General features: G+C 39.7%; 3 protein-coding genes and 1 long non-coding RNA gene across 9 annotated transcripts; 3 read left to right on the forward strand and 1 right to left on the reverse strand.

Moving 5' to 3' along the window:
* Positions 1-764: 764 nt before the first annotated feature.
* Zn72d (Zinc-finger protein at 72D) lies at positions 765-15,531 on the forward strand. Of its 3 annotated transcripts, none has more exons than XM_064138005.1 (10): positions 765-906; positions 1,192-1,352; positions 2,065-2,424; positions 4,164-4,504; positions 5,279-5,543; positions 7,134-8,327; positions 10,331-10,479; positions 11,581-11,676; positions 12,872-12,992; positions 14,291-15,531. In XM_064138005.1, the coding sequence occupies exons 1-10, from the start codon at positions 857-859 to the stop codon at positions 14,584-14,586; spliced, it is 3,033 nt and encodes a 1,010-aa protein (XP_063994075.1). In that variant the 5' UTR covers positions 765-856; the 3' UTR covers positions 14,587-15,531. The 3 variants fall into 3 exon arrangements, with proteins under 3 accessions (XP_063994075.1, XP_063994078.1, XP_063994077.1); XM_064138008.1 differs by having other exon boundaries at positions 4,275-4,504; XM_064138007.1 differs by having other exon boundaries at positions 2,083-2,424.
* LOC135171483 (uncharacterized) lies at positions 2,960-3,823 on the reverse strand. The gene is made up of 2 exons (XR_010300560.1): positions 3,499-3,823; positions 2,960-3,414 (listed from the first exon to the last, which is right to left on the reverse strand). It is a non-coding gene; the product is annotated as an uncharacterized LOC135171483 (long non-coding RNA).
* Positions 15,532-17,180: 1,649 nt separating the features above from the next.
* On the forward strand, positions 17,181-19,291 carry LOC135171476 (uncharacterized protein). The gene is made up of 2 exons (XM_064138034.1): positions 17,181-17,329; positions 18,470-19,291. The coding sequence occupies exon 2, from the start codon at positions 18,475-18,477 to the stop codon at positions 19,162-19,164; it is 690 nt and encodes a 229-aa protein (XP_063994104.1). The 5' UTR covers positions 17,181-17,329; positions 18,470-18,474; the 3' UTR covers positions 19,165-19,291.
* Positions 19,292-19,434: 143 nt separating this feature from the next.
* LOC135171468 (odorant receptor 46a-like) lies at positions 19,435-26,131 on the forward strand. Of its 4 annotated transcripts, XR_010300559.1 has the most exons (7): positions 20,242-20,960; positions 21,706-22,029; positions 22,971-23,351; positions 23,819-24,023; positions 24,096-24,251; positions 25,040-25,192; positions 25,282-26,131. XR_010300559.1 is itself a non-coding variant. In XM_064138023.1 (6 exons), exons 1-6 carry the CDS (start codon positions 20,917-20,919, stop codon positions 25,085-25,087), a joined length of 1,158 nt encoding a protein of 385 aa, XP_063994093.1. In that variant the 5' UTR covers positions 20,242-20,916; the 3' UTR covers positions 25,088-25,316. The 4 variants fall into 4 exon arrangements, 3 of the variants coding, with proteins under 3 accessions (XP_063994095.1, XP_063994093.1, XP_063994092.1); XM_064138023.1 differs by having other exon boundaries at positions 25,040-25,316; XM_064138022.1 differs by lacking the exons at positions 25,040-25,192; positions 25,282-26,131 and having other exon boundaries at positions 24,096-25,029.
* The last annotated feature ends 1 nt before the right edge of the window (position 26,132 follows it).

Consider the following 26,132-nt stretch of genomic DNA (forward strand, 5'->3'; position numbering starts at 1 on the left):
ATTAAATTCTGGAATTTTCTGGTGCTGGAGTATTTTTCCAGCCTCGACAGCTACTCCGACGAATGTCTACGACGTGGGAAAAATTATTTTGGGGTAAATGGCGTCGGGGAATGATGTTGGACAGGATTTTCCAGTCGGTCGATAAAATTGTCGTGAAAAATATTCAGTTTTGCGTCGGTAAAGGAGAATTCTCGGTGTTTTACCGATGATTTCTGCCGATAAAGACGATTTCTGCGGGGGAGGTAGGGGGACTGCTGTCGATAATGCAGATTTTGTCATGAATAAGTCTTCAAATCCTTCATTTTACCCCACAATCCTCACATTTTCCTTTGTCTATCGTCCAATTTCACACTCTACTGAACCTTACGGCCCCCCACATGGGCCAGGAGGCGAAATTCCTCACGTTTTAGGGCCCGTTCCCATCAATCGATGATTTACCGATCGAGGGGGTGACTCCCCCTGCCGAAATATCGATAATTCCCCCTCGAAATCTGCTTTATCGAGCGTCAAAAAGTAACCCCCTAACGATTTATCAAAAAAATCCTTCAGTTATCGGCGGATTCGGGCGGATTTACAACTCCAGAGGGCACCAGCTACATCTCCAACTGCTCCCAACTGCTACCAACTGTCCCCCACCCCCCCCAGAACCTTCTGATCATTGAAAACCCGCCCTACCGGATGTCGTTTCCCCTGAATCCTCATTCCCCCCAAACGCCACCACCAATCGCCTCTCTTTTAATCACCAAAAACACCGCCATATTGGATTGAAATTGTCGCTGGCGTCGGCACCGCCCCTCTCGCCGACCCATCGCCCACCATTGTACCTTCTTTCCGGGATAACACTGACGAGGAAAGGATGGCGCAGAATAATTATTTCGGCTTTACTCACGGTGGCACACAATATGGGTACGTACACATCATAATTAACAAATAACTCTGTTCCCCAATAAAAAAATCATCAAATCCGATTAAAATTAGTCCACCAATTGGGTTAATTAGTGATACAAATAACGACAAAGGAATTAAAAAAGTGTTTAGCCACGCGAATGGCTCAACTGCCGGCTTGGCCGCCATTTTGATTATCAATTTCACCCAGAAAAAGCCAGAAAAAATGGGAAATGAGGGTTGTTGATTGATTCTGGGGGTTCGATGGGGGATTTTACGATTTTTAATCGACGTTTTGGGGTTTAGAGCCACTAGTGCAGCTGCTTATCAAACGGGTCAAGCTGGTTATGCTGTAACACCAACAGCTACTGCTGCTACTTACACCCAGAGACCAGCAGCAGCTGCCCCACCTGGATACGAGACGTATCAAGCTGCTGCAGCAGCTGCCACTGGGACGACTTATGCTGGTAAGTTGGGGTTTTGATGGTTTTGATGGGTGTCTGGGGGGGTGGGGGGTTTCTAACCTCATTTGGGTGCAGTATTTGGTGTTGAGGGACCACAAGAGACTGATATTTTGATGAAAAAGTTGGATTTCTGGGGGGAAAAGCGTCAGAAGCTGGTGATGGGGGTCTAGATGATGATGTTTTGGTGTTTGTCTTGTCCTGGAGGTGGATATCACGTTGTTTTGCTGTTAATTCAGTGACTTCAGGGGAAATTTTGGATTTTTAATGGAATTAGAAGGGATTTTGTGGTTTCTCTGGGGTTGACAATCAGAAGTGAAGGGAATTACATCAGAAAAACATGAAAATCATCTCCAAAAGGTAGTTCTCCAACTTAATCCAACAAAATCAACAATTTTTATCACATAATCACTCGATAATCACCAGAAATTCATCAATTTTTCTGCTGAATTCACTTCATTTCAATTAAATTCCCAATAAAACTCGACATTCTCATCATCCTGGAGACGATCTCCATAAAAACCCCACCATCAACGTCCCTAGTCTTCCCCAAGAGGTCACCTAACCTCTCCTCAACCCCTCAGACATTTATTTCCATCAATTTCACTGAATAATCCACCCAAAAGTCTTCAACCTCATCATCATCATCATCAGACTATCAATAATCAATCTCCAATTATCGTACCATAACCTAGAACGTTGATCGATTCGTTATTAGGTTTTTTTTCCCCCGTAGCTGCTAATCCAGGTACAGTAGCACAAACCTACGATTACGGTTACGGTCGTGCTGCACCAGCAGCAACATACGACGCAACAAAGACGTATTATCCTCAGGCAGCAGCTGCAGCAGCAACCTACACCACCACTGAGACACATTATCAAGCAGCAAAGCCAGCGTACAGTACGACAAACGCATACACAGGTACAGCTAGACAAGCAACGACAACTGGACAAGCGAAGACTTATCAAGCGTCTAGTACAGCTTATCAGCAGTCAAATCCCACCCAGAGTGCGACGTATTCGTCGGGGTATACAGCACCTGCTGCACCTCCAGCTGCACCACCAGCAGCTGCCAATAGTAAGTGGATTTTTTTTTTTTTTTTAGGGATTTTGGTGGGGTTTGCAGAGTTGGGGTATGGGGTTTGGTGGGGTTAGGAGAGTTTGGGGGTTTTTTTTGGGGAATTTGGGGATTTTTTGGGGAATTTAGGAATTTTCTGGGTTTTTTGGGGAATTTATGGAGTGAAAGTTGGGTTTGATGGAATTGGGGAGGTTTTAGGGGGGTTTTGAGGGGGGAAGGTGAATTGTTTAATTATTGGAGGGAATTGTTGTTAATTTGGGTGAATCCATTTTTTTTCTGGGGAATTTGGGGATTTTTTTGGGGGAATTTCAGTTTTTTGGGGAAATTATCGAATAAAATTTGGATTTCATGGAATTGGGGAGGTTTTAGGGGTAGTTTTTCAGTGGAGGAGGTGAATTGTTTAAATATTGGGGGCAATTGTTGATAATTTGGGGGAATTTTTAACAATTTAGAGAAATTTTTGATAATTTGGGGAAAAACAGAATTTTCTAACCTCACTTTTGTCAAATTGTGGGAGAAATTGTCAATAATTCGATAAAATTATTAAAATATTTATTATTATTGTTTATACGAAGTACTACCCCAACTCTGTAAAGTCATGGAGTTCGTCCATTTGTTATGATAAACAAAAGAACATGAAATTGAGGCCTATAAACATTTATTTTGTTTTATCGAGAATGTTCAGTCCATTGAATTCAGACGAGAAATTCTGTCTCTGTCGACTTTTGTCTGTTAACTTTGTTTAAATGATGAAGTTGAACCGTAACTAGTCGCCTGGGGGGTTGGGGTTGGAGATATCCTGGGGGATTTGGAGGTTATGGACGTCCTTCAGTGGTTTATGAATACAATCAGAAGGTCTGTGTCCAATTTCTTCAAGAATTAAGGTGTTTTATCACTAATATCACTCCCAAAATCATCATTTGGAGGTTAAATACGTCCTCACCATCAAGATGACACATTCCAACCCCATCATAAACCTCCTCCAGTGCTCTACAAACACAATCAGAAGATCTTTGTCCACATTCTCCAACAATTAAGGTATTTTATCAGTGAAATCACTCCCAAAATACTCACTTGGAGGTTAAATACGTCCTCATGATGGAGATGAGGCTCTCCAAACACATCATTAACCTCCTCCACTGCTTTACGACCACAATCAGAAGATTTCTGTCCAAATCCTCCAACAATTAACCTCTTTTATCACTAATATCACTCCCAAAATCTTCATTTTTAGGTTATGTACCTCCTCCACTGCTTTCCAACCACAATCAGAACATCTCCATCCAACTCCTCCACCAATTAATATCTTTCATCACCAACATCACTCCCAAAACCTTCATTCCCTCCTCCTCACACCCCAAACACCTTCCAACCCCATCACGTACCCCCTCCACCATCATTCCACCCACAAACCCCAAACTCCGTCCAATTCCCCCACCAAAATTCCCCAAAAATTCACCAAAATCCCCCAAAAATCGACTAAATTCCCCAAAAATTCACCAAAATCCACTAAAATTCACCAAAATCCCCCAGAAATCCACTAAATTCCCCAAAAATCCACTAAAATTCCCTAAAAATCCACTAAAATTCACCAAAATCTCCCAAAAATCCACTAAAATCCTCCAAAATTCCCCCAAAAATTCACCAAAATTCCTCCAAAATCCACCAAATCCCCCACAACCCCAGCGACTAGTTACGGAATAAAATGGGTATGAGGTTTCAATTTCATTTCTCTCTAGAACCAACGAGTACGACGTATTCCGGGTACGACGCAGCGCTTTATAGCGCTGCGACAATGTACGTTGCACAGCAAAGTGCAAACAGCAATTCGACTAACCAGAAGACTGGAGGTTGGCAGGGCTACGGACGAAAGGGCTTTCCACCTGGTGGTGGTGGTGGCGGCGGTGGCGGTGGTGGTGGTGGGGGCGGTGGGGGTATGAAGAGTATGAGAGCTAAACAGCCACCGAAACCCCAGCAATTGCACTACTGCGATGTCTGTAAGATCAGCTGCGCTGGACCCCAGACATACCGTGAACACCTCGAGGGTCAGAAGCACAAGAAGAAGGAGGCGTCCTTGAAGGTAGGTTTGACGAAAAAAAAAAAATATCGATACATCGATATATATCGATATAATTTTTTTTCAACGTATCGATATTATTGAGCGATATTTATTGTTTCGATATATATCGAGTTATCGATATTTTTTCGATATATCGAGGTATCGATATATAAAAATATCGATATTTGAGCGATATCGATATATCGAAAAACAAATAACGATATATCGAGATATCGATATATATCGATTTATAAAAATATCGATAGTCGAGCGATATCGATATATCGAAAAACAAATAACGATATATCGAGGTATCGATATATAAAAATATCGATATTTGAGCGATATCGATATATCGAAAAACAAATAACGATATATCGAGGTATCGATATATATATCGATTTATAAAAATATCGATATTCGAGCGATATCGATATATCGAAAAAATATTGATACAATTTTTTCAACGTATCGATATATCGAAAAAATATCGATAACTCGAAAAAATATCGATATATCGAAAAAATATCGATATTCGAGCGATATCGATATATCGAAAAAATATCGATATCTCGACATATATCGATATATCGAAAAAATATCGATATATATCGATATATGTCGAGATATCGATATCTCGACATATATCCATATATCGAAAAAAAATATCGATACAATTTTTTCGATACGATATTTTTAAGCGATATTTATTCTTTCGATATATCGATGTATTCAAAAATTACCCATACAACATATATCGATACTTTATTCCATTTCCTACATGACTACTTAAAGGTACCCCAGCAACCACCAGCACGTGGTGCTGGCAACTCGTTGAGGTGTGAACTCTGCGACGTAACGTGCACTGGAAATGACGCGTATGCGGCGCATATTCGGGGAGCTAAGCACCAGAAAGTGGTGAAACTTCATACGAAGCTGGGAAAACCCATTCCCAGTGCTGATCCAACTGTGTTGAATCCTAAACCAGCAGCGGGGGGTAAAGCTGCCGGGGGTGCGAAGAAGATGGTGACGGCGACGCCGAAGATTAATTTTGTTGCTTGTGAGTAATTAATTTAAGGGATTGGATAATTAGAAATTAATTAGTTTTTGGAATTAGTTGAAAAAAAAAATTGTTTTCTGGTGAAAATCATGAATTAGATGAGAGGAAATTGGTTTTTGAAAGGCTGGAGAGGAATTTTGGTGATTTTGAGTCATTAATTTGAGGATCTGATAATTAAAAATTAATTAATTCTCTAATTAGATTTTTTTTTTTAATTGTTTTCTGTTTGAAATTAAAAATTGAAGGAAGGATATTGGCTTTTGAAAGTCTGGAGAGGAATTTTGGTGATTTTGAGTCATTAATTTGAGGATCTGATAATTAAAAATTAATTAATTCTCGTAATTAGTTGAAAAAAAAATTGTTTTCGGTTCAAAATCATTAATTAGATGAGAGGAAATTGGTTTTTGAAAGTCTGGAGAGGAATTTTGGTGCTTTTGAGTAATTAATTGGAGGCTGAGACAATTAGAAACTAATTAATTCTCTAATTAATTATTAAAAAAAAATTATTTTCTGTTCAAAATCAAAAAATCATCAAAGAAATTATTATTTTAAAATCTGAAGATCAATTTTGTTGTTTGTGATTAATTAATTTGAGTCTCAGTCAATCAAAAACTAATTAATTTCCTAATTACTTTTATTTTTCAAGATTTCCTCTTAAAAATCCCCAAAAAATCGAAAAAAAATTTTTTTTTTTCAATCTGAACATCAACTTCATTGTCTATATCTAATTAACTCACCCCTCAGCCACTCAAAAACTAATTAATTCCCTAATTAATTTTTTTTTTTCAATATTTTCTCTTCAAAATCACCAAAAAATAAAAAAAAAAATCATTAAAAAAAATCTGAACATCAACCCTATTATCTACATCTAATCACCTCCCCCCTCAGCCCCTCAAAAACTAATTAACTCCCTAATTACTTTTTTTTTTTTTTTAATATTTCCTCTTAAAAATCACCAATAAATCGAAAAAAAATCTTTTTTTCAATCTGAACATCAACATCATTGTCTATATCTAATTACCTCACCCCTCAGCCACTCATAAACTAATTAATTCCCTAATTAATTATTTTTTTTCAATATTTTCTCTTCAAAATCACCAAAAAATCGAAAAAAAAATCATTTTTCAAAATCTGAACATCAACCATATTATCTACACCCAATCACCTCCCCTCTCACCCCCTCAAACCCTAATTAACTCCCTAATCCCCTTTTTTTTCAATATTTTCCCTTCAAAATCCCCAAAAAATCGAAAAAAAAATCATTTTTTTAATTCTGAACATCAACTTTATTGTCTATACCTAATTAACTCAACACTCAGTCAATCAAAATCTAATTAATTCCCTAATTATTTTTTTTTTTTTTTTTTTTTTTAATATTTCCTCTTAAAAATCACCAAAAAATCGAAAAAAATCATTTTTTTTTTCAATTTGAACATCAACCCTATTATCTACATCTAATCACCTCCCCTCTCACCCCCTCAAACCCCAATCAACTCCAACTAACTTCATTTTTCCACATTTCCCCTTCAAATCCCCCAAAAATCAAAAAAAAATTTCCAAAAAATCTAAAAAAAAAACAATTAATTACAGCCGGCAACCTGGGCTCAGTATCCGTAACCCAGTCCCAACAACCGGACCCAAAACCCGACGACCCCACCCCAGAGGAAGTCCCCGAAGACCCCCCCACCGATGAAAAAGACATTCAGCCAGTTGGACAGGAGTACATCGAGGAAAATAAATCCGAAGACGGTAAAATAATAAGTTTCAACTGTAAACTCTGCGAATGTCGATTCAACGATCCCAACGCCAAGGACATGCACATGAAGGGCCGACGTCATCGTTTTGCCTACAAGAAAAAAGTCAATCCTGATCTCGTTGTCGACATGAAACCGAGTTTGAAACAAAGAAAAATGCAGGAGGAGAAGCAGAGGAGGCAGCAAGCGAGGGATGAATTTTCACGTAGACGTGATGATATGGGCCCTATGGGCCCTATGGGACCCCTAGTCGATGAAGAAATGATGTACTGGGAGGAGAGACGAAGGTACGAGGAGGAGTGTGAATATTACGAGTGGTACAGACGTTACGGTAGAGGACCAGGTGCACCACCCCTTCCCCGTCCCTTTCCCGGCCCACCGCCGATGATGATGTTTCCGGGGCCTCAACGACGTCCTGATTCGTCGGATGATAAACACGTTGCCTCCCACCATTCGACGATTTATCCGAAGGAGGAGGAGCTCCAGGCGGTTCAGAAAATCGTCTCACACACTGAAAAGGCCCTTAAATTTGTGTCTGATGCCCTTGCAGATGGAACTAAAAAATTGGGGCCTGTTGGTAACTCATCCGGGTCATCAGGACCACCAGCTGGGGGTGGAACTACCCCTGAAATCGTCAAGGACGAGACGGGGGAGAAAAAAAAAGCGGTAACTCCACCCCAAAAAGAAGACGGAAGTGATGGAAATTTATTCTCATTTCATAAAGAAAAAGAAGACACGAGAATTCTCAGGGGTGTAATGAGGGTTGGTAATCTTGCAAAAGGATTACTACTGTCTGGTGATAATCATGTTTGTCTCGTTGTTCTTTGCCTGGAAAAACCAACGAAAAATTTATTGAATAAAGTCGCTGAAATTTTACCAGGACAATTGAAAATTGTCGCACCTGATGATAATTATAATGTTGGAAAACATCCGGAGTCTGCTGCGATAACAGTATCAGGGGGTAGTGTTACTGTCAGTGTCACACTTACCAGCCCTTTAATGAGAGAAACCCCAAAATCACCTGGTGCAGGTAATTATGATGATTTTTTAATTAATTAGATCGAGAAAAGTAAAAATTTTGGTATTTTTCGTCAGGATTTTTGCTTTTTTCGGGTTCTGGGGGGGTGGAGGGGGGGGGTGGGTGTACCCAGGGGGTGGATGATACACATCTTCAGGGTGGAAAGGGCCTCCAGGGGGTGTGATATCGTCCACCTGCTGAAAATAATGAATTTTAGTGATTTAATTTGAATTTTTTCATCGTTAGTTTTTAATTAATATCTAGGATTTTAAGGGATTAATGAGATTTTTAGGTGGATCAACAACGACATCTGGAGGAACAACTTGAATATTAATATTTGTTTATAACAATTTTTTTATTTTTTATTGAGTTTATTGTTGCGCAGGGCAGCCCCTGTTTAGTCGAAGAGGTATCACAAAAGATATAAAAAGCTCAGTATTGTGCGTAAACATTGTTATGATAAAAAATATTGTTTATACGATTGTTTAATCGGGAAATTTGTTTATTTACGATGATACGCCATTTAGCTGTCCAATGAACAACGCTGTGGCAATCACAACTATGGACTTTTTGATCATGCGAATTAATTAAGAGAGTTCAATGTTTTTTTTTTTGTCGTTCGTTAAAAATTATTTTTAATGAATTTTTTGTTTATTATATTTTTTTTTAATATTTATTTATTGTGTCGATTATGTGGAGGGGTTCAGTGTTTTGTCGATGGTATCGATTTTGTGGTGAAGGGAATTTTTTGGGGATTTTTGGGGCGATTTTGTGGTGATGTGGGGGATTTTTGGGAATTTTGGGGGAAAAAAAATTGGGGGATACAGTTTGGTTGGGGATTTTTGGAGGTTGAGGGGTGGTGGGGGGTAGGGGGAGGTGAGAGGAATTTTTGGGGAGGTTTTGAGAGGTCTGGGGTGAAGTTATCAATTTTTTTGGGGATTTTGAGGGGTTTTTGGGAGGTTAAAAGGCCCAAAAGTGAGTGAAAAATTGAAATTTGTTGGGTTGAGAGTCATTTTTTGAATTTTTAGTTGATATTTTTAATAACTTTGGGTTGAACTCGCGATTTTTCAGGCATTTTGATGGTTTTTGGGCCCAAAAAAGGCCCAAAAATAATTTAAAAACTGAAATTTGTTGAGATGAGAGTAATTTTTTTCATTTTCAATTGATATTTTCACGATCTCAGGCTCGAATTCATCATTTTTCAATCATTTTAACGTTTTTTGGGCCCAAAAAGGCCCAAAACCAATTTAAAAATTGAAATCTGTTGAGACCAGAGTAATTTTTTTTCATTTTTAATTGATATTTTCAAGACCTCTCTCTACAACTCACAATTTTTCAATAACTCCCACTTTTTTGGGCCTTTTTGGGCCTCAAAAAGCCCCAAAACCAATTAAACAATTCAAATTCCTCAAAACCAGCCTCATTTCCTTCACTTTCAATCAATATTTTCAACACCTCTCTCTCCCCCTCCCAATTTCTCACCAACTCCCCCTTTTTGGGCCCCAAAAATCCCCAAAATCGATTAAAAAATTGAAATTTATTGGGTTGAGAGTCATTTTTTTTCATTTTTAGTTGATATTTTCAATAACTTTGGGTTGAACTCGCGATTTTTCAGTCATTTTAACGTTTTTTGGGCCCAAAAAATCCCCAAAAACTCAAAATTCCCACCACAAAACCCCAAATTCCCCCCTAACCTCCAAAAAATTCACATTTGGGCCCCCTCAACCTCCAAAAAATTGACATTTGGGCCCCTTTAACCTCCAAAAAACCCTCGACCACATCTTCCCAATTCCCTCACCACAAAATCGATACAAAAAAACAACATTCGACAAAATTAAACAAAAAAAAAAGAAAAAATAATAATAATAACATTGACAGGGTTCAGCATTTTGTCACCATAATTAATCACCAAAAAAAAATGAAAAAATTAATTATAAATAACGCGATCTGGGCATGATCAAACACTCTAAGTATTGTCTAAGCGTGTTTTGTGCTTTATTTTGTTGTACACTCAGATAATGCTGGACAGCAGCAACAGGGAGCTGCTCAACCGCAACCAACAGCCGCGATCACCGCAGTCACCAAACCAGATCCACCAGATGTACTACCCAAGGCTAAGTGTTTGGAGGCTTTAGCTGCACTCAGGCATGCCAAGTGGTTTCAGGTTTGAATAATAAAAAAATCGATTTTCTCAGTCAAAAAGTCAAAAAAAAAAAATTTTTCAATTTCAATTTTCACGAAAAAAAAAAGAAAAAAAAATTGCTATAAATATTTTTTATTTTTAAATAAACAATAACGAGCATTATTTACCGAGATATAAACTTCCAGCCTTGTGATATAACTGGATAATCACTCAAATTAATAATTAATAATTAATTACAATGATTTTAACAAGATATTGCTGACTTGTTCGCATTTTTAAAATCTGTCATTACGATGTAATTATATTTTCATTTAATTAATTCCGTGATTAACTCTGTCAATGGTAGATGCACTGAATGCGATCATCGTAGCAAATGTTAATGATAATTAATGAGGCAGTATGTAAAATTAGTACGTGTTAATTACCGTACGTTTACATCTGCTGTCACCAAAAACAAAAAATTTATAAATTTTTATTTACATCCAGAATAATCGGGTGATAACGAACAATTACTTCGCGACTAGAACCTCAAGAATAATTAATTAATTAAGACGATTAGTCGATGGATTAATGACATTTCAGTTTATCATGACGTGAACAACAAAAAAAAAATTCGTTATTCTGGATTAATATTAATTAAGAAACAAAAATAACTGAGTCTGGGTCTGTCTCGACAAATGACTGAACGTAGTGCACATTAAATAAACAATTTTTTTTACATTAATTAAATGAGGTTAATTAGCACCGTTGATACATTGAATGACAGACAGGCACAAACACACAGTGACATATGTCTACCGGGTGTTTTTTTTTTTTTATTTTTTTTTTTAACTTACAATGATGACCTTGAAGGTTAGAATATTTTCTCATCACTCAGATAATAAATTTTAAATAAACACCCGGTAATTAAATTAACATTAATGGGCTCGTTGAGAGGCACACGAGGCTGGAAGGCATAGCTAAAGCCCACACAAAGCAATAATAAACTAGGTACAGGTAGTTTTAGGGTGTCGTCTCCTGGAGAGGTATCTGGGGAATTTATATTTAATGTTATTTTGTTGTCAACAATTTATTCCTATTTTTTACTACATTTTTTACATTTTTTTTTTTTTCGTGACACAGGCTAGGGCGACGTCACTCCAGAGCTGTGTTATGGTTATCAGGATCATGAGAGATCTATGTAATCGTGTACCCACGTGGGCACCACTCAACGCCTGGGTAAGGAGCTTTTTTTAATTTTTACCTGGTATTTATTGCCGTTAGACGGTCCTCATAAGTCTAGAGGTGTAATCAGGCTTTCGGGCATTTTACGAGACCGGGGGTGATGTTGGAAGTGGAATAAAGGAGGGATATATATTGTAGAGGTAGTTTTTGAATATATCGATATCGATATTGATATTTTTATTTAGAGATATTGATGTATCGATGTATCGGGGTTTTTATTTTTAAGTTGTAAAAACGCAGGGTGATGGTTATTTTTTAGATGTGTAGATTAATTCGTCGTATTGCCACTGGTTTTATATGTTTTTCCACACCCATTACGTGATACCTTTTGTCTGTCTATTTTTTTGAAAAACTTCCATACAACACTAGACATGACTGGAGTGCTCGAATTATTTTGTTTACATACGTCAATTGATTATTGATTGAATTACTTAGTTACATTGGTTGAGAACTACAATCAGAAAAACCAGAAATACCCTCGCGCTCGCGTTGAGGTTATAATACGCGGGACGGATAACAGACTGACATTGACAGACGACAGTTGAATTGACATTTACACTTGACAGACAAAGTTGCCAACTTAAAAGCCAACTTTAGTACTAAATTAAAAATCAGGAAATCGAGTCGACCATTAACAAAAAAAAAGTTTAAAAATGTTAGTATAAAAAAGGATTTAGAATTTTTTGATCATAAATATATCGATTTTTATATCTTTTCAATACTTGTAATATTATATCGATACCTCGATATATCGAAACAATAAATATCGCTCGATAATATCGATACGTTGAAAAAATTATATCGATATATCGATATTTTTTCGACAAGCCTAGTCCAGGGGTTAGATGTTCTTTTTATCGTTGATGAAGAGGTTAGGAAGGGAAATTGTGTGTTTAAATGATGAATCTGATGACGAGACTGAGGACATCCTGAGAATTCGTCGTTCGATGTTGACATCAAGTATTTTGGTGTCTCCTGTCGTCGACGATAGTATCAGGACGTCTCACAGATGATTTGGCAGTCTGATAAAACATACAAAGTCATGAGTACCTTTCTGGGGTCCCCAGGAGTCTCTTAACGTGGGGGAAGTGTCAGTTGTCATTGCCCCACTGTCAGAAAGTCGTTTTTTAATTTTTAAAAATTAAAGATCGTCTGGTTTTGAGGTTAATTCGGTTGGATTTTGGTTCAGGCACTGGAACTGCTGACGGAGAAGGTCATCAGCACTGCTGGGTGTCCCCTGTCCCTGGGGGAGGCGCTGAGGCGACTCCTGGAGTGCGTTGCTGGAGGAATTCTGCTGCCAGGTGGTCCAGGTAATGAAATTCATCCCCTGAATGATTTTTTTCGTCAAAAAAAGTCCCTTTTTCTGGGAATTTTGGAGGTTTTTCATGGAGTCAGTTAATGATTTATGAACCTCCTCCTCTGGAATCTCGAAATTCTGATTAGATAATCCTTTTAACACATCCTCCAAAGGATCAAGAGGTCCTCATCAACATTTGGAGCCGTGAATCTCATGTTAATGGACCCAAATCCCCAAAAATTCTCCAAAATTCTTCGTTTTCTTCTATAAAACCCTAGGAAACACGAGTTTCAATGATTCTCCAACAAAATCTCCCTATGAATCCCCTATACGTCCCCATAAAACCCTAGGAAACACGAGTCTCAATGATTCCCCAACAAAATATCCCCATGAATCCCCTATACATCCCCATAAAACCCTAGGAAACACGCGTCGCAAAAACTCCCCGACAAAATCTTCCCACAAATCCCCATAAAACACTAGGAAACACGAGTCTTAATAACTCCCCAACAAAATCTCCCCATAAATCCCTAAAAAACCCTTAAAAAAAACACGAATCTCAATAACCCCCCCACAAATTCCCTATAAATCCCCCATAAAACCCTAAAAAAACACCAGTCTCGATAACTCCCCAACAAAATCTCCCCTATAAATCCCCATAAAACCCTAGGAAGAACGAGTCTCACTAATTCCCCAACAAAATCCCCCCATAAATCCCCATAAAACCCTAAAAACACGAGTCTCAACAACTCCCCACAAATTTCCTATAAATCCCCATAAAACCCTAAAAAACCCGAATCTCACCAACTCCCCACCAAAATCTCCCCCAAATCCCCCACAAATTCCCTATAAATCCCCATAAACCCCCCCAAACAAAAAACTCCAAATAATCCCCACCCTCCGCAGACTCCCGTACCAACCCCACTCACCTAACCCTCAATATTCCCCCACCACACTTCCAACTCCCCATCCCACCCCTAAACCCCCCCACAACCTCCCAAACAACCTCCAAAAAACCCCAACAACCTCACCCCCCCATCCTCTCCCACTCCCCCCACCCAAAAAACCCCCTTCCAAACCCCCTTTACCACCCCCTCAACCCCCTCTGAATGATGAAACTGATGACGAGACCGACAGTGTCACACCAGCCCCTCCCTCAACATCGCACCCAAGTATTTTGGGCTCGACAATTGTTGGTGGGGCACATTGTGACACATGGCAGACGATTCAGGCAGCCTGACCACCCCCCAAACCCACATACCACCCCCACAATCATTTAAAACAAATGTCAACGAATCTTTTAACCCCCAGGACTGGCCGATCCCTGTGAAAAAGAACCTGTCGACGCCATTGGGGGAATGACATCTCAACAACGTGAAGATATCACCGCATCAGCTCAACACGCCCTACGTCTCGTTGCATTCCGACAGATTCACAAAGTACTGGGGATGGAGCAGCTTCCACCCCCGAAGCACAAAGCACGTTTCACACGTAAACGAAGACGTGATAATAGTAATGGTGAGGGTACTGACAGTGAGGCATCAAAAAAAGATAAAAAAGCTGAGGAGGTTAAGGGAGAAATCAAGATGGAGACAGACTCCAAGTAATTAATGTAAAGATAATATTAATTAATATTTGTAGACGTGTAACGAGCATTCATTATTCATTATCACACACTGATTATCACCAAATCATTATTTATATTATCGAGGGGTAATTTGTGAGTTGGTGGAGGTTATGGTGGGGACTGGAGTGAAAAAATACGTTTGAGTCGACGTTTTCATCTGGGAAATTTTGTGAATTTCTGTCTCCTGGGGGTGGGGGGAGGGTAATTACTGGGGAATTTGTGTCTCCAGGGGTTGGGGGAGGGTAATTACTGGTGATAAAACGTCAACGACGTTGTCCTGACGTTTATTTCATCTCGACACGAACGATAATCGATTGATTGTGACGATTTTTTCTGATTTTTGTCGTTTAATTTCACGAAATGACGTTCGAAATTCACTTTTTGGGGGATGATATCGTCGGGAGGTCGACGTCGAGGGTAGTCACTCGTGAAATACTCGTCTGGGGGGTGGGGAGGTGCCTGGGGGAGACGTAGAACTCGTCCTGACGATGTGACAATTATATTTCATTTTTTTTTTATTCCCTGGGGATAATTTTTGAGGTTATGTCGAGGGTGTGTCACAGGGGGTGGGTAAGGAGTCGATTCCGGGGGATGAATCGATGTAATTTTTACGAGTTAGGGTGGTAGGGTGTAGTTTGTATCGGGAGGATCGATGTGTATGTGTGTGTTTAGTTGTATTGGATGTGGAGTGATAAAAAAAACTGAATTTATTGTCACATTTATTTGATTTATTTTTTTTGTGTTTAATGTTCACCACTCCCTCCACGACGATATAATTACTGCAAATTAATTAATGTTCAGGTTCATTGATTATTATTATGATTTTTCGATAGATGATTTTGCAGGCGATTGAATTTGACATTTGTAGAACTGCTGATGTACTTGAAATTTATCGAAATTATCAATAAACAGAATCTTAACTGAATATTTGGTGATTTGTTGATGTTTTTGGGGGGTTGGGGGGGAAATTGAGGGGGTGAGTTTGGGGAATTCACCAGAAAAAGCCGATTAATGTTTAATTAATCGTTTTTTTTGGGGGATTTAACTGTCTGGGGAGAGAAAAAGGGAGTTTTGGGGATTTTTAGGGACCCTAGGGGGGTTGTAGTACCTCGTGATAGGGGTGGAGGGTGCCAAGGGGTGTCCCTAGACAGTAAAAACCACCAAAAAACCGATTAATTAACGATTAATCGATTTTTTTTGGTGGATTTTACTGTCTAGGGATGTAAATGGCAGTTCTGGGGAGTTTTAGGGACCCTAGGGGTGTTTTAGTACTTAACCAGAGGGTGGAGGGCACCAAGGGACGTCCCTAGACACTAAAATCCACCAAAAGAATCGATTAATCAAATATTAATTCATTAATTAAATATTAATCGTTTTTTTTGGTGAATTTTACTGTCTAGGGATGTAAAAGGGACTTCTGGGGAGTTTTAGGGACCCTAGGGGTGTTTTAGTACTTCACCAGAGGGTGGAGGGCACCAAGGGGTGTCCTGGGGTGTCAAGGGACTGGAGAACACCTCGATGACAGCCCTGAGGACATGGAAACTAATTAAAAATCGAGGTCGAGTCCTCTGAATCGTTGAAATCAGTTTTTTTTATTGTTATTGAAAGTAGGTCACACTGGGGTGAGCAGAAACGAGGGTGTGATGACGTCATTCCGACCCCTGGAGCTGGTTTGTTGGTGGAATAATCGAAGGGTGAGTTTATTCACGATTTTAAGGCCAACCCCTGGACCTCTGGACCTCTGGAGATGAGGATTTTGGGGAGTGACAAAGGAATTGAGAATTTTTTGGAATTAAAAATGGGAAAAATGTGTCAGGGACGTCCTGGGCCCTTTGGGGGGAGGTACCACGATCCTGGTGGGGTCACTGAGACCCCCAGGGGTGAACATCTGCTTTGGTGAAGGTCCTCTGGACGATGGCTCAGCGTTTTTGATGGAATCCATCGATTTTTCTAGAAATTTAGGTTATGAATCACCTTTTGTTGCATCAGATGGAACGTGACAAAGCAATTGTCATGTGACAAAGGACAATTCGGTGGGGAAAACAATGTCAAAGGTCTTCCCCACTATTTCTTTGATTAAACCGAATTTTTTGTCATTTTTCGGATAAAATGGCGTCATTTTTCGTCTAATTCAACATCAAACAAAGGAATTACCTCGAAAATCACCAAAATCAATAGATTCCAGTCAACCCCCTGACCTTCCAGACATCCCCTGTCCTCCAGGTGATGCCCCAACACGTCATCAAAGCCCTCATCCCCTCGCCAACGAACGAATCCCTTCACAAACGACATTTTCGACCCCCAAATCATCACAAAAAAACCTCTTTTGTCCCCAAAATTCACTAGAAATCCTGAATGTCCACCTGAACCCCTGACCCCTGCACCTCCCCCAGGTCCCCAAATCTCGTTAAAAACTAATTAACAATTATCATTCGTCCTATTTTATTAATAATATTAACAAATCACTCGAGTCACTCCTATTTTTACGTTTTAATTCCAAGAAAATCAATGACTTCGTCAGCTGTTCTCATCCACCAATCAGCGATCGAGACGTCATTCCCTGGTTTACCCTCCCCTCACGAGGGTATAAAAGCCGAGACGTTGATGGCAGTGGACCCAGTGATACGACAGACATCGTACCATAAATTCTCAATATTTTATTTATTCGTGAAGGCCCTGAAGGTGATTTATAAATTATTCCTGCGCATTTTGTGAACAAAAAGGTAATAATAATGATAATACTAGCGTTAATATTAATAATAAAGGGGATAATAATAATTAATTGGTGTATTTTCGATAAAAAAACTGTTTAATTTGCCTTTGTCGAGGTCTGAAAGATTTTTTTATTTTATTTTCTTTGTTCAATTCGAGGCTCGTCAGCAGTTTAACAATAAATGATAGAAATTACAATAAATTATTGTCTTTGGGGAGTTTGTTTATTGTTTAAGGGGTGAATTAAGGGTTTTTATTGGGGTTGAGGGAGGAAATTTGGAAAAATCGATCGGATTTCGGTGGATTTTCTTTGTTAATTGGGATTGGAGGCCATCTTGGCGGCCATTTTGTATAACGGTTTTTTTCTAATTTGACGACGTTGGGGGTTTGTGTGAGGTTAATTAGTGTTTTGGGGGGGAGTTGGGGGGTTTGTGGGGTTATTGAAGGGGTTTTTGGGGGGTTGGGACGTGAGGGGGAGGTAATTTGGGGGATTGATTGGTTTTGGGTGGGGCAGAGGGGCCTGGGGGGGAGGAAATCTTTGTTTGGGGAGGAAAATGTGGGGTAATATGGGCCGAGGGGTCGGAGGATGGGGTTTGGAACAAAGAAAATTGAGTTGGAACAAAGAAAATTGAGTTGGAAACAAAGAAAATTTACTTGAGAACAAAGAAAATTTATTACTGCAGGTGTGGGGAGGGGAAATGTGGGGGAAGTGACTAATTACAAGTGACGTGCGTTGGGAAACGAATTTGGGGTGGGGTGAAGCTGATGACAGATGTCCTAGAGGTGGGACAAGGTCTGAATGACGTCAGCTTTTCAATTTTTTCCTGGAGAAGATTTTAATGAAGAAAATCCTGGGAAATTGGGATTTAATTTGAGGTTAGGATTATCTGATTTATTTTTAATGACTTCTGACACCTTTTGACGACATTTTGATGTCAGGAAGTGGTGGAAGACCTGGATTAGCACCTGATGAGTTATTATTTACGAAGTGGCACACGATTTATTGATTTTTATGTCGTTTTTGTCATTTTATTTCGTTTTTTTGGAATTTTTTTGATGAAAAGAATGAAATTGTGGTTCGTTGAGGGGATGAGGATTGTGTTGATGATGATGGGGAAGTGGTGATAGTAATCGTGGGGATGATGTTCCAGGAAAAATGCAGATATTCGTGAAGACATTGACGGGGAAGACCATCACTCTGGAGGTGGAGGCGTCTGACACCATCGAGAACGTCAAGGCCAAGATCCAGGACAAGGAGGGAATTCCCCCAGACCAGCAGAGGCTGATCTTCGCTGGGAAACAGCTGGAGGATGGACGCACTCTCTCTGATTACAACATTCAGAAGGAGTCGACACTTCACCTGGTCCTCAGACTTCGTGGAGGAATGCAGATCTTCGTCAAGACCCTCACGGGGAAGACCATCACCCTCGAGGTGGAGGCGTCTGACACCATCGAGAACGTCAAAGCCAAGATCCAGGACAAGGAGGGAATTCCCCCAGACCAGCAGAGGCTGATCTTCGCTGGGAAACAGCTGGAGGATGGACGCACTCTCTCTGATTACAACATTCAGAAGGAGTCGACACTTCACCTGGTCCTCAGACTTCGTGGAGGAATGCAGATCTTCGTCAAGACCCTCACGGGGAAGACCATCACCCTCGAGGTGGAGGCGTCTGACACCATCGAGAACGTCAAGGCCAAGATCCAGGACAAGGAGGGAATTCCCCCAGACCAGCAGAGGCTGATCTTCGCTGGGAAACAGCTGGAGGACGGACGCACTCTCTCTGATTACAACATTCAGAAGGAGTCGACACTTCACCTGGTCCTTAGACTTCGTGGAGGTCATTAAATACCCCACCCCCCAGGATATCCTTCGACTGAGATATTAGCAAACGCCTGTGGTTCTGTCTAACTGACAAATTTAATTGTAATTAACCTTTTTTCAACGTTAATAAACATAATTTTTAAGTTCAAAATATTTTACTTCGTCATCTTGGTGTCCACCACCTCCCAGACACGTTCCCCACCCCCTCCTGGACCTCCTGACGTTCATTAAATTATCCTGAGGGTCACTCAAGGTCAGAAAACCATGAAATCGACAATTAAAAATTGATATTTTCATTAATTCATTGACTTATCACTCATTACCATCGAAATTAATTATGTAAAAGCTCGTTAGGGAGTTTTCTAATGACTTTTCGTCGTCATTACGTTAATTAGATCACTAAAAATGACCTAATTACCTTAATTATGGCACCAAAAATGAAGAAAAACATCAATTGTTTCACGAAAAATGAACTAATTACGTTAATTATCACCAAATAATTAGATTATTCGATTAAAACTCAATTTTGTTTTAATATCCAGAAGTTTGTTGATAAATATTCAATTGTTTAATCACCATTGTTTAACATATTCCCCCCCAATTATTAAAAAAACGTTAACAAAAGGTTAGAATGAAAAAAACCAAAATGGCGGCGCAGTGATGTGACTTTTTGTGAATATTCGGTAATTGTCGGTTAATTAGTGAGTTTTTCATTGATTTTCGTGATTGTTTTTGCTTAATTACGTTGTTTATTTATCGAACTACATTATTTATTTGTTTATTCACGTTTTTTATGGAAATTAAGGGCCCAAAATGGGCCTGATCGACCGTAATTTAATTCATCGATCGTTGGTGGCATTCGTTAATGTTCATTTCGAAGGGATTTTATTAATTAGTTGACGGATTCGGAGTGATTGGTGATGATGGAACATCTCAGTGTCGGCGAGGGGTCGTCTGACACCCGGGGGGTGACCCTCCGGTGGGGGAAACCCTCTCTGGGAGCTTCAATCGGTGGAAAATGGAGGTTATGCCCTGGGGGTTGGAAACGACAGTTTTTTGGTAGTTTTATGGAGTCTCCAGCATTCACGTGAGTAACTGGACATTTACCTGGGGGTTGACCTTCGGAAATTGTAGACCTGGAGAGGTTAAGTCGACGAGGGACTCGTCGATCATTTTTTGATGAATAAATTATGGATTTTGGGTATGAAATTGTGAGTTGTCTTTTACGAAGTGTTAAATTCTTCAAGTTTTTGATGAAAAATTGAGGTTTGAGGGTCGGAGCTCGTCCAGGAAGTGGTTTTTCTCGTAGAAGATGATCCTAACTCCTGATTTTTCAACTTTTCTTTCTCAAAAATCGAAATGATAATGAAATTGAGGAAAAAAAACGATTTTAAACCAAAAAAAAATCACTTTCACCCCCAAAAATCAAAATTAACTCCCAAAAACTTCTCAAATCATTCCACACTCCCCATCTCCACCATCTCCAACCCCCTGACCACCACTGACGACCATCGCGTGCCAGCCAAACTGCCTCCAGCCCACCACATCCTCTCCCCTATAATTTCCCCCACAAAACCCCTGATGATATCAACAAAGAACTGCTACCCAACCCCTAAAATGACCACCCGTCGACGTAAACGTCCTACCACCGCTGGATAAACGTTCTCATCTATCATGTAGAGGTGCTAGAGCCCCCAGGTTACGCCAGACATCCCCCAGAGTCGGCTGCCCAGTCTCTGACGAACTTTACCCCACGAAAAACTTCACTAAAAACAGATGAACGTCGAGGCCCTGTCCCCCAACTTCCAGATATTCACCAGGTTAGGCTTGTCGAAGAAATATCGATACATCGATATAATTTTTTCAACGTATCGATATTATTGAGCGGTATTTATTGTTTCGATATATCGAGGTATCGATATAATATTACAAGTATTGAAAAGACATAAAAATCGATATTTTTATGATAAAAAAATTCTATATCCTTTTTTATACTAACATTTTTTAACTTTTTTTTTGTTAATGGTCGACTCGATTTCCTGCTTTTTAATTTAGTACTAAAGTTGGCTTTTAAGTTGGCAACTTTGTCTGTCAAGTGTAAATGTCAATTCAACTGTCGTCTGTCAATGTCAGTCTGTTATCCGTCCCGCGTATTATAACCTCAACGCGAGCGCGAGGGTATTTCTGGTTTTTCTGATTGTAGTTCTCAACCAATGTAACTAAGTAATTCAATCAATAATCAATTGACGTATGTAAACAAAATAATTCGAGCACTCCAGTCATGTCTAGTGTTGTATGGAAGTTTTTCAAAAAAATAGACAGACAAAAGGTATCACGTAATGGGTGTGGAAAAACATATAAAACCAGTGGCAATACGACGAATTAATCTACACATCTAAAAAATAACCATCACCCTGCGTTTTTACAACTTAAAAATAAAAACCCCGATACATCGATACATCAATATCTCTAAATAAAAATATCAATATCGATATCGATATATTCAAAAACTACCTCTACAATATATATCTCTACTTTATTCCACTTCCGACATCACTACACCAGGTTCGGGGTTTGGCTCCCACCCGAGTGGTCCTCCCGTCGACGAAGACTATTATACAAAACGTACTCCACCTTCGTGACGATTATGCTGTACTCAATGTTCATCTTCCAATTTATTGGTGTGTTCGGGTCGATTGGGAACGTCAATGACCTGGTGGAGTCGATCTACACGTCTGCAACAGTCGTCAACCTGGGGTGGAAGATGTTCAACTTGTTGGAAAAACGTGGGGATATTGTGAGGCTGCTGGGGTTGTTGGAGACCGACGTCTGTCAGGTCCAGAGTCGTAGGGAGGAGGAGATTCAGGAGAAGTGTAATCAACGAATTTGGTGAATATCTCGGGAATTCTAGGGAATTTAGTGTGAAAAACAAACCTGCAGAAGATCTCGGGAATTTGATGAATAGTTTTATGGGATTTGGAAGTCAATTGATCGATTCTGTCAGTCCCTAATTCAGGTTTAGGGGTTAATAATTCACTCTGAACTCAGTTTATCAATTGCAATAACGAGTTGAGATTCCAGAAGACGTTTTAAAGTGCCTCCGAACCAGTCGTGGTGACGTTGAGAATGGGCCTGACTCTTGTCGTAACCTAAAAATTCGTCAAAGTGTTGAAGATGGTGGGGTTAATGCGACATGAGGGAGTAGGTGAGCAATGGTGGCCTTGAACTTGGTGATGGGGTTGGTCTTGCACCCCCGTGATAGCTCAAACTGACCCAACCCCCACTCTCCACGCTACGTTACACCAACAAAGGGGCCTCACACGTGGCTTTCAGAAGGTGATAGAAAATACTTGAGTTTCTCTCGGAGAAATGTCAACTGTCTCTGGAAGACGTTTATCACACTAACCATTTAATCCCGACATCGACTTCCACTTGAACCTCAATAATAAAAAACATGACAAAGACCTTTTGTTTTGGATACCCAGAACTCCATTGAAAGACTCGCGATTTATGGCTCGTTTACAATTTCCACGTGTCGACTAAAATTCTAAAACTCCCCATTTCATTGTCTTTAACCTGTGGGAATATTTCTACTGCCTCACCAAAGCCAATATTTAATTACATTAAAACAAATGAACCACAAAATACTTATTAAATCTACATAATACAATCTCTTCATCATAATGGCGGCCTTAGGGACCCCACATAGTCACTAGGCACCCCACGCCATCCCTAGACTCCCCAGATTCCCCCAGAACTCTCTAGATTTCTCTAAATTTCGTTGTCCTCCGTCTCCCCAGGTCTTCATGTTGTTAATCGTGATGTTTAAGGAACCGTACGAAGTTCCTGTGTCTTTTCTTCGAGACGACGTGTGTTACCCTCATTTTAACGTCGATAGTGAAGAATATTCCGGATCGTTCTCTCCCACTGAAGGCCTGGGTGCCATTTAATTACGTCGATGGATACTTTTACTGGCCAGTTTACCTCCACCAAGTCCTGGGGCTGATCTACGTGGGGATGATTCACGCCTCCTATGACACATTCGTCGTCGGTGTCATGCTGATTCTCTGCAGTCAACTGAAGATCCTCCAGCACAGAAATTCTGAAATGAATCTCCTGAAGAAGAGAACACCTGGTGCTGTCGTTAATCCAAAAATCCTGGAGAAGGAATTTGTCATGAATTCAGTGAAACATCACCAGCTGTTACAACAGTTAAGAATTTAATTTAATTTGTTAATAAATAATTAGAAATTCCAATGAATTCAGAAGTGAAGTGGTGAAACAAAAAGAATTACTCATTAGTCATCAGTTTTTGGGGAATATCTCGACATCGGGGGGAGGTAGCAAAATTTTTGTTAGAACCTTTTTTATGGAGCGAAGGGAGAGCTACAATAAAGGTCATAACGATAATTCGTCTATCTTTCTTGGATTCGGAGATATCGATCGAAATGTGGACTTCGAGACGAGTCGAGTCGTCTCGTTTTGCCAATTTTGTTAATTAATAATTAAAAAACAGGAGAAATTAGTTGGAAATTGTGAAATTTGTGTTGAACTGGTTGATTAAGGGTGTGAGGAGCTGTAGGACATGCAAAATGTTTATGAAAAACTGTTTTTTTTTAATGAAAAACAGAAATTTTTTTCGGGAAAACGAATTTTTTATGAAAAATTTGTTTTTCAGGTTCGCTGAAACCTTCAACAACATCATAATTTACGTTATTTTTATTCAGTACTCGGTGAGCTCGTTTGTCACGTGCGTCACAGCTTACAAATTAGTTAATTTAGAAGCTGGTGATCCTGAATTTGCATTTACTATTTTGTACTGCTCGAGTATGATAATACAAACGTTTTTCTACTGCTGGTACGGTAACGAAGTCATTCTGGAGGTGGGTATGAGTCCGTTAATTAGGTAATTAATGATTAAGGACCTTCTGAGGATGTTGTTGTACCGCCGACAGAGCGCCAACATCGGGAATTCCCTGTACACGTCGAGATGGTACTCCCTGGAGACAGGAACTGTGCGTGACGTGATGATGATAATGAAGAAGATGCAGCACTCTATGAAATTCTCCTGCAGTCCGTTGTTCGTTCTCTCCGTGGACTCGTTCAAAAACGTGAGTTCCATGGGGAGTAGACACGAGGAGGCCGACCTGGTACGGCCCCACCCGCGTAAATCCTCCGACGAGAGTCGGTTGGTCTCATTCATTCATTCACTCATCGTCTTCGCCACGTGACGATCGAAATTAAAAAGAACCTGAAGTCACCACTGGCTGAAGGTGTCTTGAGTCAACGCAATTACCACTGAACAAAACGATAATATCGACAGGATAAAGAATAGAGAGCACTGGGTCGAACTGGTGTCGGTCGATTCTCGAGAATTCGCGAGCAGATCTCGTTCCCTGCAGTTGTTATCGTATTATAAATCGTGGCGCTGCAGTCGCTTTACCCCACCTCGTAAACGTCCACCATATAATAGCATTAGTGTCACGCCGAAGGTACATTATTTTCTCTTGTGTCTCCAATAAAATTCATGGCATATCAATGAAATATTATTAAAGTCATAAACAATGACGATTGTCAATGCTGACTGAATAAATAATCCACCTTCGTCATACTTAACTGCGGCCCAGTTCGACGGCCTCTCGACAATAACCTGATTCATCAGTAAATCCTCAAAGCTGAATTTTGATATATTTTTCGTCTCCATTAATCGTTAAATTACCGAGTGATATGTGCAATTAATTCTTCAGTCTCACAGACAATTAATTATAAACCACATCCCCATTAAATCCATCGACTTGAGATTAAATTACTTGACATTTCCACTCACTCACATATTCAGTCCCCAGATCCTTATCAACAATCAGAAATCTTAATCCTCATTTTATGATACTGTTGACAGATCATGAAGGTGACCTACAGCACATTCAGCGTTCTAGCAAAAACCTAAAATATGGTACCCTAAAGTACTGGTGATTCTGGTTATTCAGACAACTGTTGTCATCATCGAGGTAGTTCATCGTCTCCCTGGTGTCTTATTACATTCCCATGAAATGTAATTGTCATTTTTAACTGAGGAAACTGAAGAAACTAATTATTATTCACTAAATATTTTAGTCTAGACATTTGGAACTCACTTTTCAGATGTTGACAGGTGTTGACAGGCCATTTGGACGTGGCAATTACAGTGATCGGAGGGGGGAGGGGCAGGGGGGAGAGGAGAGTTCCGGATCGTCAACCCCTCTCCCCCTTTTTTTTTTAATTAAAGAAACAATCGACGAAAGTTTCAATTTCGTTTCCAATCGATAATCGCAAATATCTCGAAAACTATCGAATCGATTTTGATGTTTGACGTCTCAAAATACTCGTCTCCTGACACCCCACCTCGACCAATCAAAATACCGCAGCCCGTTATTACAAAATTATCGAGATATTTCCCTTTTTCTGTTTTTTAGAAAAAAAATTTTGTTAAAATTTTCAAAAAATCGTTCGTCAAATTACAATTTGACCCAAAATTTCCTGTCAAATTCATGAATTAATTAGTAAATCCTAATTTCCTGACAAGTCTTCATCCCTTCGGTTTCGTTCGCCCCGAGGAAACCCCGGAATAAATCCAAAACCAACAATTTCCGTATCGATTCTCCCGTATCGACTCTCCCCTCCTTCAATTTCCTCATTTTTTACACGAAACCCGAAGTCAACTCCACCTTCTCGACGAAGTCACGCAAGAAGAAACGAAAATACTCACGACAACCGAGAAATCCAGGTGCTTTCGTTCATAAATAATGAGCCCATCGATGTGAATACCTCACAATCGACAGAAGAACGACATTTCCGTCAATTTTTTATCATTTTCTATCTCATAAACTATTCACACAACGATTACATCAACAATTTCCACGACATCTACCTCCCCAACATGCCGCCGACATGCCGCCAACATCCCGCCAACATTTATACTTACCTCATCTATCGACCGGCCACGTGGAACGTTC

Source organism: Diachasmimorpha longicaudata, chromosome 20 (assembly GCF_034640455.1).
Source record: "Diachasmimorpha longicaudata isolate KC_UGA_2023 chromosome 20, iyDiaLong2, whole genome shotgun sequence".
In the NCBI taxonomy this organism is placed as follows: domain Eukaryota; kingdom Metazoa; phylum Arthropoda; class Insecta; order Hymenoptera; family Braconidae; genus Diachasmimorpha; species Diachasmimorpha longicaudata.